At 35.3% G+C, this 11,920-nt stretch overlaps 1 protein-coding gene across 5 annotated transcripts; it reads right to left on the bottom strand.

Moving 5' to 3' along the window:
• Window positions 1-1,426: 1,426 nt before the first annotated feature.
• On the bottom strand, window positions 1,427-9,293 carry CRYBB3 (crystallin beta B3). Of its 5 annotated transcripts, none has more exons than XM_072415412.1 (6): window positions 9,246-9,293; window positions 6,088-6,168; window positions 4,972-5,090; window positions 3,261-3,393; window positions 2,330-2,472; window positions 1,427-1,786 (listed from the first exon to the last, which is right to left on the bottom strand). In XM_072415412.1, the coding sequence occupies exons 1-6, from the start codon at window positions 9,276-9,278 to the stop codon at window positions 1,573-1,575; spliced, it is 723 nt and encodes a 240-aa protein (XP_072271513.1). In that variant the 5' UTR covers window positions 9,279-9,293; the 3' UTR covers window positions 1,427-1,572. The 5 variants fall into 5 exon arrangements, with proteins under 5 accessions (XP_072271513.1, XP_072271512.1, XP_072271516.1 ...); XM_072415411.1 differs by lacking the exon at window positions 9,246-9,293 and adding an exon at window positions 9,069-9,185; XM_072415415.1 differs by lacking the exon at window positions 9,246-9,293 and adding an exon at window positions 8,983-9,009.
• Between the last annotated feature and the right edge of the window lie 2,627 nt (window positions 9,294-11,920).

Here is an 11,920-nt window from a genome sequence, read left to right as displayed (position 1 = left end):
CTCTATACATGGAATCAAAATATAAATATGTTAAAGATATCATATCATATAAAGATATGTTAAATCTGCTGAATTATAAGACTTGCCCATTGGCAATGTATATATTGAGCTGAGCAAATCCCCATCCAAAAGTAGATGGGGGGATATCAATAGGATTTCATTTTTTTACTGTTCACCAATTATGAATAATGGATCCAAATGCTTTTCTGGATTGTTCTCCAAATTATAATTGTAAATGCTGATAAACATTTCTCAGGCTTCTCCTTAGAAATATTTAACACGTCCGTATTAATATATCTTTTTAAATGAAATGTATTGGTAATTTTAAAAGGAGTTGTGAAGAGGTTTTTTTTATATATTAAAAATCTATAGTTCCACAGCAAGTACACTTCCTGCTCCATTGAATAAATCTGGTGATGTCTGATTACATGGGCAAGCTTTAGAAATGAGCTCAGCTCCCACAGGGGGTAATATAGGAAAATTGTGCTAACAGTAAAATTACTTACTGACCAATCAATAACCTGTTATTTCCAAACCTGGAATGACAGTTTTTATTAAGTGTTTTACGCTTATTATTTATTAGGTGTTTGGCATTTCCATTGTTCCCAAAATAGTATTTTGTATACAGTCCAAAGTCTCATGTCAAGCTATCAAATTCAAACAGGTAAAATTCCCTAAAATTCCCTGATGGCTTGATGTCAATGTACCGTGACCGCCATATTTATTGCCCATGTAATTCTGGGCCAACATGATAGGAAGTGAACTGAAATCCGATGAAAAAAGATCAGGGATACTGGGGATGGGGAGAAAAGAGCTAAGTGATGCCAGATGTCCTCTAGCCAAAAGTCATCAAGTTGGCATTGGTTGCCTTATAAATACTAAAATGTTTTTCTAAAGTTAACATTTTATTTTTTAAAGCCAAACTAAGTTGAAATATTTAATATAAAGCTGTGTTACCTGACAAAGCATTTGTTGTTTTGTTCATCTATTGAGATTTTACTGGCCAGACAGCACAACCAGCTTGGTTACCGGACTTTTCTCCACTGCAATTAAGCACACCTTGACTGGACAGGAAAGGAGCAGCAGAAGACTGATGAGCTTCCCTCTCCTTTTCCTTGTTATCATATGTGTAAATAACATTTAAAAGTCTATTGTATAGGGAATTTACAAAAAGGCAACAACTGAGAACAGATTTAGGTATCTTCAATCTATGAATTTAAAAAGCCTATGTAAGTCTTCAAGACTTTAGGTAGTTAGATTATGAAGTTTTTTTTATGAATACCCAGTAACATGAATTATTGTTTCTATATGCTTTTTAGTCAACTTATCCTTCCATATTGGCCCTATTAGCACATTATGATATTACACCACAAATAGTATACCTTTCCTTTTTTACAGAAAAAAAGAATTCAATCCAACACCTTGATTTAGTGATGCAGTAACCTTTATTTAAGATTACAGACTGACACATTAAAGAGACGTTATCACATTTTAAAATCATATTATGCGTCTCTTCTTGCCGTGCTTGTCAGCAGAAGAGGGTGACATCTGGTGAGCTTGTTTTGTTCTCCTTCAGCTACTGACTGGGGCTGGGGCAGGGGCAGCAGCAGCTGCAGCCACAGGGGCAGGAGCGAAGCACCCACGCTTGTGCCACTGCATATCACGAATACGACGAACAGACTGAATCTGGGGCTGGTTGGCTTCCCAGTCATTCCAGTGTCTGTATTCATTCTTCTCAAATACATACTGACGACCTCTGTAGCCGGGGTATTCATAGCCTACCCATCTGAAATGAAGGACAAACTGGTTGAAAGAGGAGTTTCATGGTGTTTTCCAGGAACATAGAAATGGACAAAAACTACCATGTTATATAAATATTGTCTTAAAACCAACCTGATTAAATCCTTCCCATATGACCTTTGCAGCATACCCAGCAGTATGACATATTCTAAAGATAAAGAAGCCAGCCCTGACCACAATTCTGTCACTATATCTGCCATTAGATCAGTCTCTGCTGCCCAATAGGTTCCCAAGAGTTAGAGAAAGGTACGTCTATACCAAGATATGATTTACCTGCTAACCGGAAAAATCTCGGATTCTGCAAGTATTTGAATATTTCATTTTAAGCATCTCGTGCATGTCAAACTAATTTTTTCCTCTAACCATTTAGTAATATTAGGTCTTAATAGATTTTCTTTGGATGCTGTATATAGTGTGAGTTTCTTTATGTTTATTTTGCTATGTTAACTAAGACCAATCTCTGAATTAATATTTCGTTGAGTAACAGAATGTTAGGAATAAAATGGTCAATTAAAGTAAATGTTCTTACGTTCCATTGAGAACTTTAATACTGGCTACGCGGTCCTGGAAGCCATGAGCCCACAGACTGGGAACATCATCATCTACAATTTCCATCTTCCTTCCATTGAAGCCAGCATTCTCAAACAGGTGGATTTTGTGGTCAGCACTATCCTGTAAAACAAAAATCATATATATTATTGAAGAGTTTGACCGGGATGCATAATTAAAAAATTAGATAGTGTAAGACAAAAATTGTAGTCATGAGGATATATATAAATTTTATTTGGACGCATGGAGACCATCTAATAGCCTTTTTACGTTATGGATGTTTTATGCACATGGATGGCTGGCTCACCTAAATAGTTCTGTTCCTGGGAATATAGAGGAGTAATATTAATAATAATAATAAAGGACTAGATGCTTCTACCACTTCTTATGTTGGGAGGGAAACAAGAGTGATTAGGGCAAGTTTCTAACACACATAACCCACTTATTCTTCTGTTTTCCCATAGAGGTTTCCAGGGGCCTTCAATAAAAGAAGATCCCTGCCTGCAAACATCTGAATTGGATGATTACTATCCCATGTCCATGTATCAGTATATACAGCACTATGCCTGTACAGACCAATAAAACCCAATCATTACTATGAACTGGATTATTATGTCAATTATTCACATTACTCATAAAAATTAGTTTAAAAATAGAATTAGATTTTAATTAAATCCGACAGTTCTCTTTAATCTAGTATTTGTATGTATTTCTTCCTTTTTTGTCTTCTTTTTGATTACCTGAGCCTTACAATGCTGTTGTTATACTAAACAATTTAAAAGTTTGTGAAGTTTAAAAAATGAAATGTAGCAACCAATTTACCTATTTATTTATATTTCAGTGATCCACTGAACACTGAAAACATATTGCATTTAGTAAGTTGGTCCAGCTCACAGCATTTCCCTACTTACAATGTTCAAGGGACGGATGGACATCACATAGTCACTCCTGTGGCTGTTAGACCAGGTGTCCCATCGTGGATAGTCGCCTTTCTCCAGGACGAATTGTTCACCGGCAAAAGCTTGCCGTTCAAAGCTGAGCCATCTACAAGAGAAAGAGATAATAATGATTAATTTATTTTAAATGTAAGCAGTGACACATAGTTCTTTGTTAGTCATATTAGAAGCAGTGTTGTGCAGGGAATTACTTTATAAGTTTATGTGTGTTGTGAAGAGAGGGGCAACAATCAATGCATGAGACACAATGTAGTCCCAGCACTACAGACAATGAACACGTCCTTTCTGTCATTCTCAAGGATCGTGCTGACATTTTATTTATGGGAGACGTACTGTTAAGACAACCTTGAGTCTACAGTTATTCATTCTACTAGTTTACCAATTATTTGTTACCCTTAGTCTTTATCATATAAATCATACAAAATCCTTTTCTATTCATTCTATAAACATCACTGGTGTGTTAGCAGCTATAAAATATATATTGGTGTTTGCAATATCATAAAGTGACATGCTATCACCTATTAAATTGTCAATTTTAGGACAGAATAAAGTGACAGACAGAATGATGATTATTTGTATTGCTTGACAATTGTTTAAAAATAACTGTTCTGGATCTTTGTTTATATTAAATGTTTCTATCTTTAGATTTTAAGATCCTCTATATGTGATCAATCAGATCAGTGGTACTGAAATGCAGACAATAAATTTAAATTTATACAGATGTCAGTAAATGATCCCGATCTTATTACACACCGTGCATACCAGATGGAGCATACACTGCAGTTATAATGTTGTGAAACATCCACAATGGCTTCATGGCATATGCAAACTCAAGAACATCATTTTTTTTATTCCTGGCAGTAATGGAGTACTTTTTATTTACAGCAGTAATGTGATTTGGCAATACGCCCAGCTAATTTATGTATGAAAATTTTTAATTTAAATGGCCTTGAACACACACAGCCATTAGTTCTACTAGTTTAGGTATTGATTATGTGTCACCATAAACTCTCTTCCAGTAAACACAGATGACATAGATATTTACAATCACAAACAAAAAGTTTATTAAAACTTAAGATCCCAAAATAGCCGAGACATATACGACTAATTTAATTGTCAAAGCAATGACTTAATGCAGTGTGATTCTGAGTAACACAGAGTTCTGTACTAATCTCTTATTACCTAGGAAACAAAAGCACTTAAGTTTGTTACTTCTGTTTGTGAGCACTGTGATCATATTTCTGACAAATCTGTAGAAAGTCCTAGAATGGGTAATTGCTTTTCAAAGCAGCCTTAAAGTGCTGGTGTCTTGGATAATTTTCCACGAGGGACACAATATTCAAAAGGTTTTTATGTCTTTTTGAGGATTGAGGATTGTCTCTGGGTTATGCAGTTTCCTTCCACAACCCAAAAGTATATTAGAAGGATCAATACACTGTTTTATAGTCATATTATATGTTATAGTTATATAATACCAAAGGACTAAAGCGAATGGTTGTTAATAAAAAGTAGAGCGTCTCCAATGCTGACCTTATATAAATGAAGTTATTACTTAGAGATGACAGCAAATACAAAGAAATAGATTGGTGAAAGGTCATTAGTACTGTTTAGGTACACTTCATGAATCAGGCTGGGTATGTTGTGATGAAATGTATGAACTACTTACGGTCCAGATTCCACTTGCATGGATCCAACTTTCTCAAGTCCTTTCTCTGACAAGTTCTGGCACTCCCCAGTGAGCTCACACTTCTTTCCCTGGAAATTTTCCAACTCATAGAGTGTGATCTGAAGGAACATAATGTTATTTTTACTTTGCTTTGACAAGAACTTTTTTTTACCCTTCCCAAAAAAATTTTTACATGGCTAGCAATATAATAGAAAACATTTCCCATTTTACTTATTTCTGTAGAGAGTTATTTCTGTGTAGATGTATATACAGTACAGGCAGTATGAGCGACACATGGGAAGTGTAGTGACAATCTGCTATAGCTATGCAAAGAGGCATCACATTTTGCATTGTTAATTTACTTTTCTTTTAGAAAATACAGCAGGAACAGAGACTATGTCAGAGAATTGTCTATCTTCATAAAGTGAGGTTATGAAGCTTCTACATATAGTGGTAAAGTGTGCTAAATAAACCTTTATTTAAATCCTGAGAATGATTAGACAAATATTTGGTGATTCCTATTTTTTTTTTAGGACTGCCTGTGCAACTTTTACATTAATTGGCAAATTTTTCCAAAAAGGGTGAAAAGCACTCTGTGTTTTTTTTTGTGTAGCATGCACCATAGAGTGTTATGGGATAATTCTATGCATGACTGCTGTTCAGGTAATGGTTACGTAAGTCTGCCTGTTGGTGCTTTCATTGATTACCATGGGGCAGAGGATGATGTGTCTGTGCATCTTCCATACACAATTTGGCAATAAATGTAATAAGGAATAATAAAGATCCATGTGATGGCTGCTATGCATGTAATACAGTATTGTATTCAGTGGATGAAATAATGTTTTGTCTGCTTTCCAGTTCCCAATAAAGTATGCTGCATTGTATGTATGGCAAACCATTTTTTTTAAATTGTAGGAAGTGGGATGTTTGCCTTACTCTAAGTCAACAATTTTGGGTTTTGGTTAAATTGATGCTTGATGTTTTTCTTCAACCTAGATATGAACTAAGTTTTATAGTCAAAACCTAGCAAAACTCAAAGCAAATATAATACATCATTATAAACATTAATCATTTTGCATACCTAACATTTACAACATTGAGTGTGACATTTCGTACCTTGTAGTTGCCACCAATTCCTCCATGGCTCTTGCCAGCTGCCATTTGTTCAGGGGTACTTTGTGGTTCAGTCATGATTGCCTGTAAAGTTAAACAACTTTTAGTTGTGCAAACTGTCTATTGTTAAAAAAAGTGTCATGGCAAAGTGCAGAACTTAGCAATAGCTTTTCTGTACAAGATATATTAGACGGCTCACACTAATTATCCTTTAAAAGACCCATGCACAGCCTCCACAACACTTTTCATACAAGAAAATTAAAGCAGATGTCAGTGAGCTGAATTTTAGTATGTTATCAAAGCGAGAAAATGTGCTTTGCAAGCAATATAGTGGTGTGATGGTGAGTGTACAGCTGTTTTGGTTAATGTTGTTTATCAGCTAATAATCTATTACATCATAGTATTGTTTTATAATTTGTACAAAATCCTTAGTTTAAAAATAGACATTTAAAACAATGTTAAATGTGTCAATGTCTGCAGTGCATGCAGGGCTGTTTAATAAGAAAGCCCAGCACTAGTTCTGCAGACCTAGGACCCAGCCAGCACCATCCTTTCTGAAATAGGAGAAAGTGTGTGTGTGGAGGTGGCCATCATGTCAAGTCTCCATCAAGGTGAGCAGTTTTGATATTACCTGAGCCTAGCAGAGGCAGCGGGGCCTTAGATCTCACACTGCAGATATACAGCAATGGAGGTGCAGGCACGGGTTTGCCTAGGCACACTCAATACATAACTTTCAGAAGAAATTCCAAATAAAAGATTCTTTTAAGGGTACTAATTAGGTACAATTAACTTTTGCCCTATAACACATCAATTTTTTTATATTCAGGACAAGTTTAGGTGAATGGCTGGCTTACTGAGAAGAACAATATGATGCAATAAGTAGAATGCCGCAAAATAACTCTCTTTCACCATGTTTGTTTCCTTTTCACTGATATTCATATACTGTAAATCACTATAAGATAAAACCCATTTTAGTGTAATATTTCTAAGTATATAGAGATTATTTGTCTGTATCAGTCTTCCATCTGATATAGTGAAGTATATTATACATTATACAACATTACATAAACATAGTTAAATCAAATTGTAGCTTTCTATTTCTCTTGTCATCTGGTAATACATAAATATTTAATAAATGAAAAACTCTGGATGAATACAGACATAAAGCAATCGTTAAATGTTGGAATCTGTTTGGGGAATGTCTTATAAGTGCAATTCAAATACTCTGAGTGGATGTAGGCGTAAATATAAGAACCATCTGTGAATATAAAACCTATGACCTTTACATGAAATGAGAGGTTGCTAGACATTAAAGCGTCCAGCCCGGCAGGCTTTGTAGTTAACCAGATGAATGAGCTTTTCAGGTCTTCTCATCAGTAATAAACTAAGTCTCTGCTCTGGTTGACTCTTCTTTTCTTTGACCTATAGAAGGTGCATGTTATGTAAACCCTTTATTATGATCCACGGTACTATTTTTCATGCAGACAATAAACCCACCAATGTCAAACACAGCCCCTACTATCACCTTGTTTGTCACAGTGCTAATTTATCAGTAATTATATATGGGCTACCACTAAAGGGTCACTCCTAGAGAATATTATATAGTACATGCAATAGGTCTCATCAGTGGATATTTCTGTAGGGAAATCAATGTTAATTATATCAGAACATTTGGCACCATACTATAGCTAGCCTTAAAAAATGTAGAGAAAAAAAAAGTTGAAACTAAAGGATCATTGTATATTTGCCCACATTTATCAAAGTAATTTATATCCCATATTTACATTAATGCCTGAACTGAATATTTAGGAAAGTGCTGGCTGCTTGGCTGCATTAAAGTAATACAAGGACAGTACCTAGAACTGGGCTTTACAACTGCTGCCTTTTCTGAGGGCAACACACAGGACAGAACTTTCATATAGACATCATAAAATATTAAATATTCATTTTCTGACTTTGTGGAAATCTCTGCCCCAATATTTACTGCTCTAAAAACCCAAGCGGATCTCCAACGAGTTTGACAGCCATGATCTAGAACACACATAATCAGACTTCCATAGAAGAAAGATCAATCTGTAACTTTATGAAGACGCTACCTAAAATGAAAACATCAGTACGTTTTCCTAGCTTCAGAATAGAAGTAAACTATGTGCATGCCACAAAGGAAATCATGGCTTTGACAGCTGTCATCAGAACAGTATCCACTGCTAACAGTTATACCGTGAATGGCCCCTGCAGGGTTACAAATCTGAAGGAGAATCTAACATTTCTTTTATCCTAAGCTGTTATCATAAGGAGTTTTGTTTAGGTTTTAAATTTAAAAAAGTATTTGCTGAGCTTACAACAATTTGCCCACCCCGCTCTGCAACAGGAGATTCTTGTCTAAAACAAGAATAAACTAAGCTAAACATCACATACATTTAGTGAAAGGTAGGTGGGAATCTACTATATTTCAATGTAAAAAAAGCAATGTTCACATTAACAGCTATTGATGGGTATTCATCAACATGCCGTTGTAGTACAATATTGACTATAGATTATAATATTGATCACATTTCGGAAATATTGTTCATGCAAAGTTGCATTACGGCCTGACATACATTTTAGGCTAATGGCTGATCATTTGACTTTTTAAAAACATCCCAATACTACTTCATACATATTATACCATCTGATTACCTGTATCATGGCAATAATCATATAAACAAGAACACATTTTACTTAACTAGGACCAAAAGTGCAAAGCATACCTAACAGCATTTCCTAGTTCCCTGATCACACTTTCCCACTTCTGTTATACAATACGTACAACACCTTTTTCATATTAAAATAACCTAGATAAAAATAGATCTCTAAACATTAAAATGACCATCTCTGTTAAATTGAATATTTCTGTACCAAATGGTGCATGGCGCTTGTAAATTGAGGATCCAAATTACTATATACTGGCTGGTTTAAAAACCACACTGTGCTGGTCTCTTTACCACTCCATCAGATCTATCCACCATAGAAGAAGCAGTAAAGTCACAGCATAAGGTAACAGAAACCAAAGTATAGAGAAATATAAGGACAGAGGATAAAACCATCATCCCAGGGTCAAGAATAGGTAGAAATCCAGAGATTTGCCAACCCCAATGTCAGAGGGAGGGAAGACACAGTACCTCTTCTGCTGACTGTTTTTTCCAAATGTCCATGTCCTGCTCGACTGGTGTGCCATATATATATATGTGATAGCAATGAATAGAGCGATAGCGATGAATAGAGAGTACACAGGTGCTGAGGCAGCAAGTGTGTCTATCGCATTGTCTCCATCAGAGTTCACATGAATAGCCTGAGCTGGGCATCCACTGAGCCCATCAGACATTGCCCTGCCTTACAGCTCAACAGCTCATTTACAAAAGATTAGTGATTAACTTTGGGTCAGCATGTTCAGATTGCCTCACTCCGCCATCTCATGCCAAATATGTCAGATCTACTGCAACTCTCAGCATTTTCTAAAGTAAAAATTTGAATCCCTACATCCAAATAAACAAGAGAAACATAAAAGTGAATAGATATACATTAAACTAAATCATGTCTTAAGATAGTGTGTCCTAACTTTATCTTTTCTGTACCACACTTAATACAAATATATCAAATTTCCCTGTGGTATGTGTTAGTTTTCTGAAGTTACCTCTAAAATATGTATATTTATTAGAAATATTACATTTTATGGCACTCTTTTATCAGCAATCTATTATGTTTTAAAGTCACTTAAAACAACTTTATGTTGTAAAATGTGTTTTCTAAATGTCAGACAAGCAGTAGCACCCCATAACCTGTTGGATGAATAATAAAAGTTCACCTGACCATTGCCTAGATGATGCCTAGCACTTAGCATTACAGTACAAGAATGCTATATGCATCTTTTGGTGAATCAATACATGTAAAATATTAACAATTCATGCACTGAATTGGTTTAAAGTTCTTTTACTGCTTCTTAGGATTTTACACAGTAAATACTTAAATAACCAGAGACTGGGTTCAGGAGAACTTCAATTTTAGCTGGTGGAAAGGTAAGTTTTACTCTATTATCTTCTATAAACCACTGCAGTCCAACATGTCAAGGTGTGTTTTGTATAGTGCGTTTCCTCCGGGTACTCTGGTTTCCTCCCACATTCCAAAAACATACAGTTAGGTTAATTGGCTTCCCCCTATAATTGTTATTGGAATGTATAAAATATATATGACTGGGGTGGGGACATTAGTTTGTGAGCCCCTTTGACTGACAGCTAGTGACATGACTATGGACTGTACGGTGCTGCGTGTTGGTGCTATATAAATACTGTGTAATAATAACAGATGACCTAATTGTGGTGAATATGCCGCTCTTAGCTGTCTTTACAATATTGTGAAACAAATCTGCCTCTAAATGAACCCCTCATTTTGTGAAAATGTTAGTGTTGTAGTCCAATCAACAGCATGCAGAAGGAGCTTTTTCATCAATGAGGTAAAAAAAAAAAAAACATTTCCCATGTACGTCACTAAATCTCGCACCTGCGCAGTGCGAGATACGGTGATGTAGGAAGAAGGTGGAAGAAAGATAAATAGGATGTCAATGCCTGGCGCTTCCTCCACACCAGGACGAAGGAGGATACCAGTACGATGCAGGATCCGATTCACTTTAACTCCACTTTATTTCCAAATGGCCATTACAAAATAGTTTGCTTACAGAAGCAAAAATATAAAATAAAAAAATTATTTTGCTACAAATCTAGTATGAAAATTTTTTGTATATAAACTTTACTATTTATTATTACAACATAGCACCCTCATTTTTCTATGTTTATGCTTTAAAAAAAACTGAGGTGTGCTACAAAGCCGTGCATGCAGTTAAATAAGGGAAGCTCATTGTTCCCGGCCAGTGTACCATGGATGGACCATGATATCAGTCTGTTGCTGGCAGCTGCCAAAAGACACTGAACCTTATGTAGTTACTGTAGTTGGTGCAGTTAATAGATGACATGTTATCATAAAAGCTCACACAGGAAATTGGCTTAAATACAGCAGGACACATACTCATTATAATAGGACATTCCCTAAAGCTTTGTTCACATTAAATGTTCTATTTCAATAGATTTTTACTATTAAAATTATGAATTTGGACAAAAACTTTGTACCCTTCAGCAGAGTTGTGTTTGAGTTTTATTTGTAAAAAAACAACCTTTGAATAAAAGGTTAATAAAAGGTTTTAATAAAGCCATGTAGTCCCAATGTCCTTTTACTTCCTAACTAAAATCCATAAAACGATCATTTACAGTATATATATATATATATATATATATATATATATATATATAGTTAGTTAGTGTTGGTAATCCCTGACTATTGCTGCTATCCAAAATAAAGCAGACATATTTAGTAACCATCATAGACAAGTTGTACTGTAAAATGCTACCTGGGGGGACAGGTGCTGCCTTTAAAAAGTCAGGTTGGACATCCCTTGCCTAAGGCTTGTGTTACTACTGCCTGCTTGAGGGTATCATGGTTAGAAGAGCTGCAGTGAGTGAGTAGCAGAGAGCTCCCCTGCCTGCTATCAGAAAAGGCTTTGTACAACCAACTTAGAAGTCCTCCTTGTACTAAAGACTTTTATGTTTGCTTTTGTATAGTGGGATAAAGTTACTTTTAAATTTTTAAAAGTTACACCTACACTGAAAACTGAATATTTTTCATGTTATGTTTTATTCATGTACTTATTGCTTTGATTTATCCACTTATCACATGGGGGATATTGGCTGATACCAAACCTGCCAACTGCAGCTTTAAAGGTCCAGGAGGTGTAAAAAAAAAAGAAAAT

This window comes from Pyxicephalus adspersus, chromosome 6 (assembly GCF_032062135.1).
Source record: "Pyxicephalus adspersus chromosome 6, UCB_Pads_2.0, whole genome shotgun sequence".
Taxonomy (NCBI): Eukaryota; Metazoa; Chordata; class Amphibia; order Anura; family Pyxicephalidae; genus Pyxicephalus; species Pyxicephalus adspersus.
Note: the sequence above shows the minus strand (reverse complement) of the source record. Positions and strands in the feature narration are given on the sequence as shown.

Bases quoted from the DNA above. Each gene is read 5' to 3' on its own strand.
- CRYBB3 (XM_072415411.1), bottom strand. From the start codon at position 9,173: ATGATGGTTTTATCCTCTGTCCTTATATTTCTCTATACTTTGGTTTCT. The intron at 5,091-6,087 runs GTACGAAATGTC...ATGTTCCTTCAG, and splicing joins GAATTGGTGGCAACTACAAG to ATCACACTCTATGAGTTGGA. The intron at 1,787-2,329 runs GTAAGAACATTT...CCTTCATTTCAG, and splicing joins ATTAAAGTTCTCAATGGAAC to ATGGGTAGGCTATGAATACC.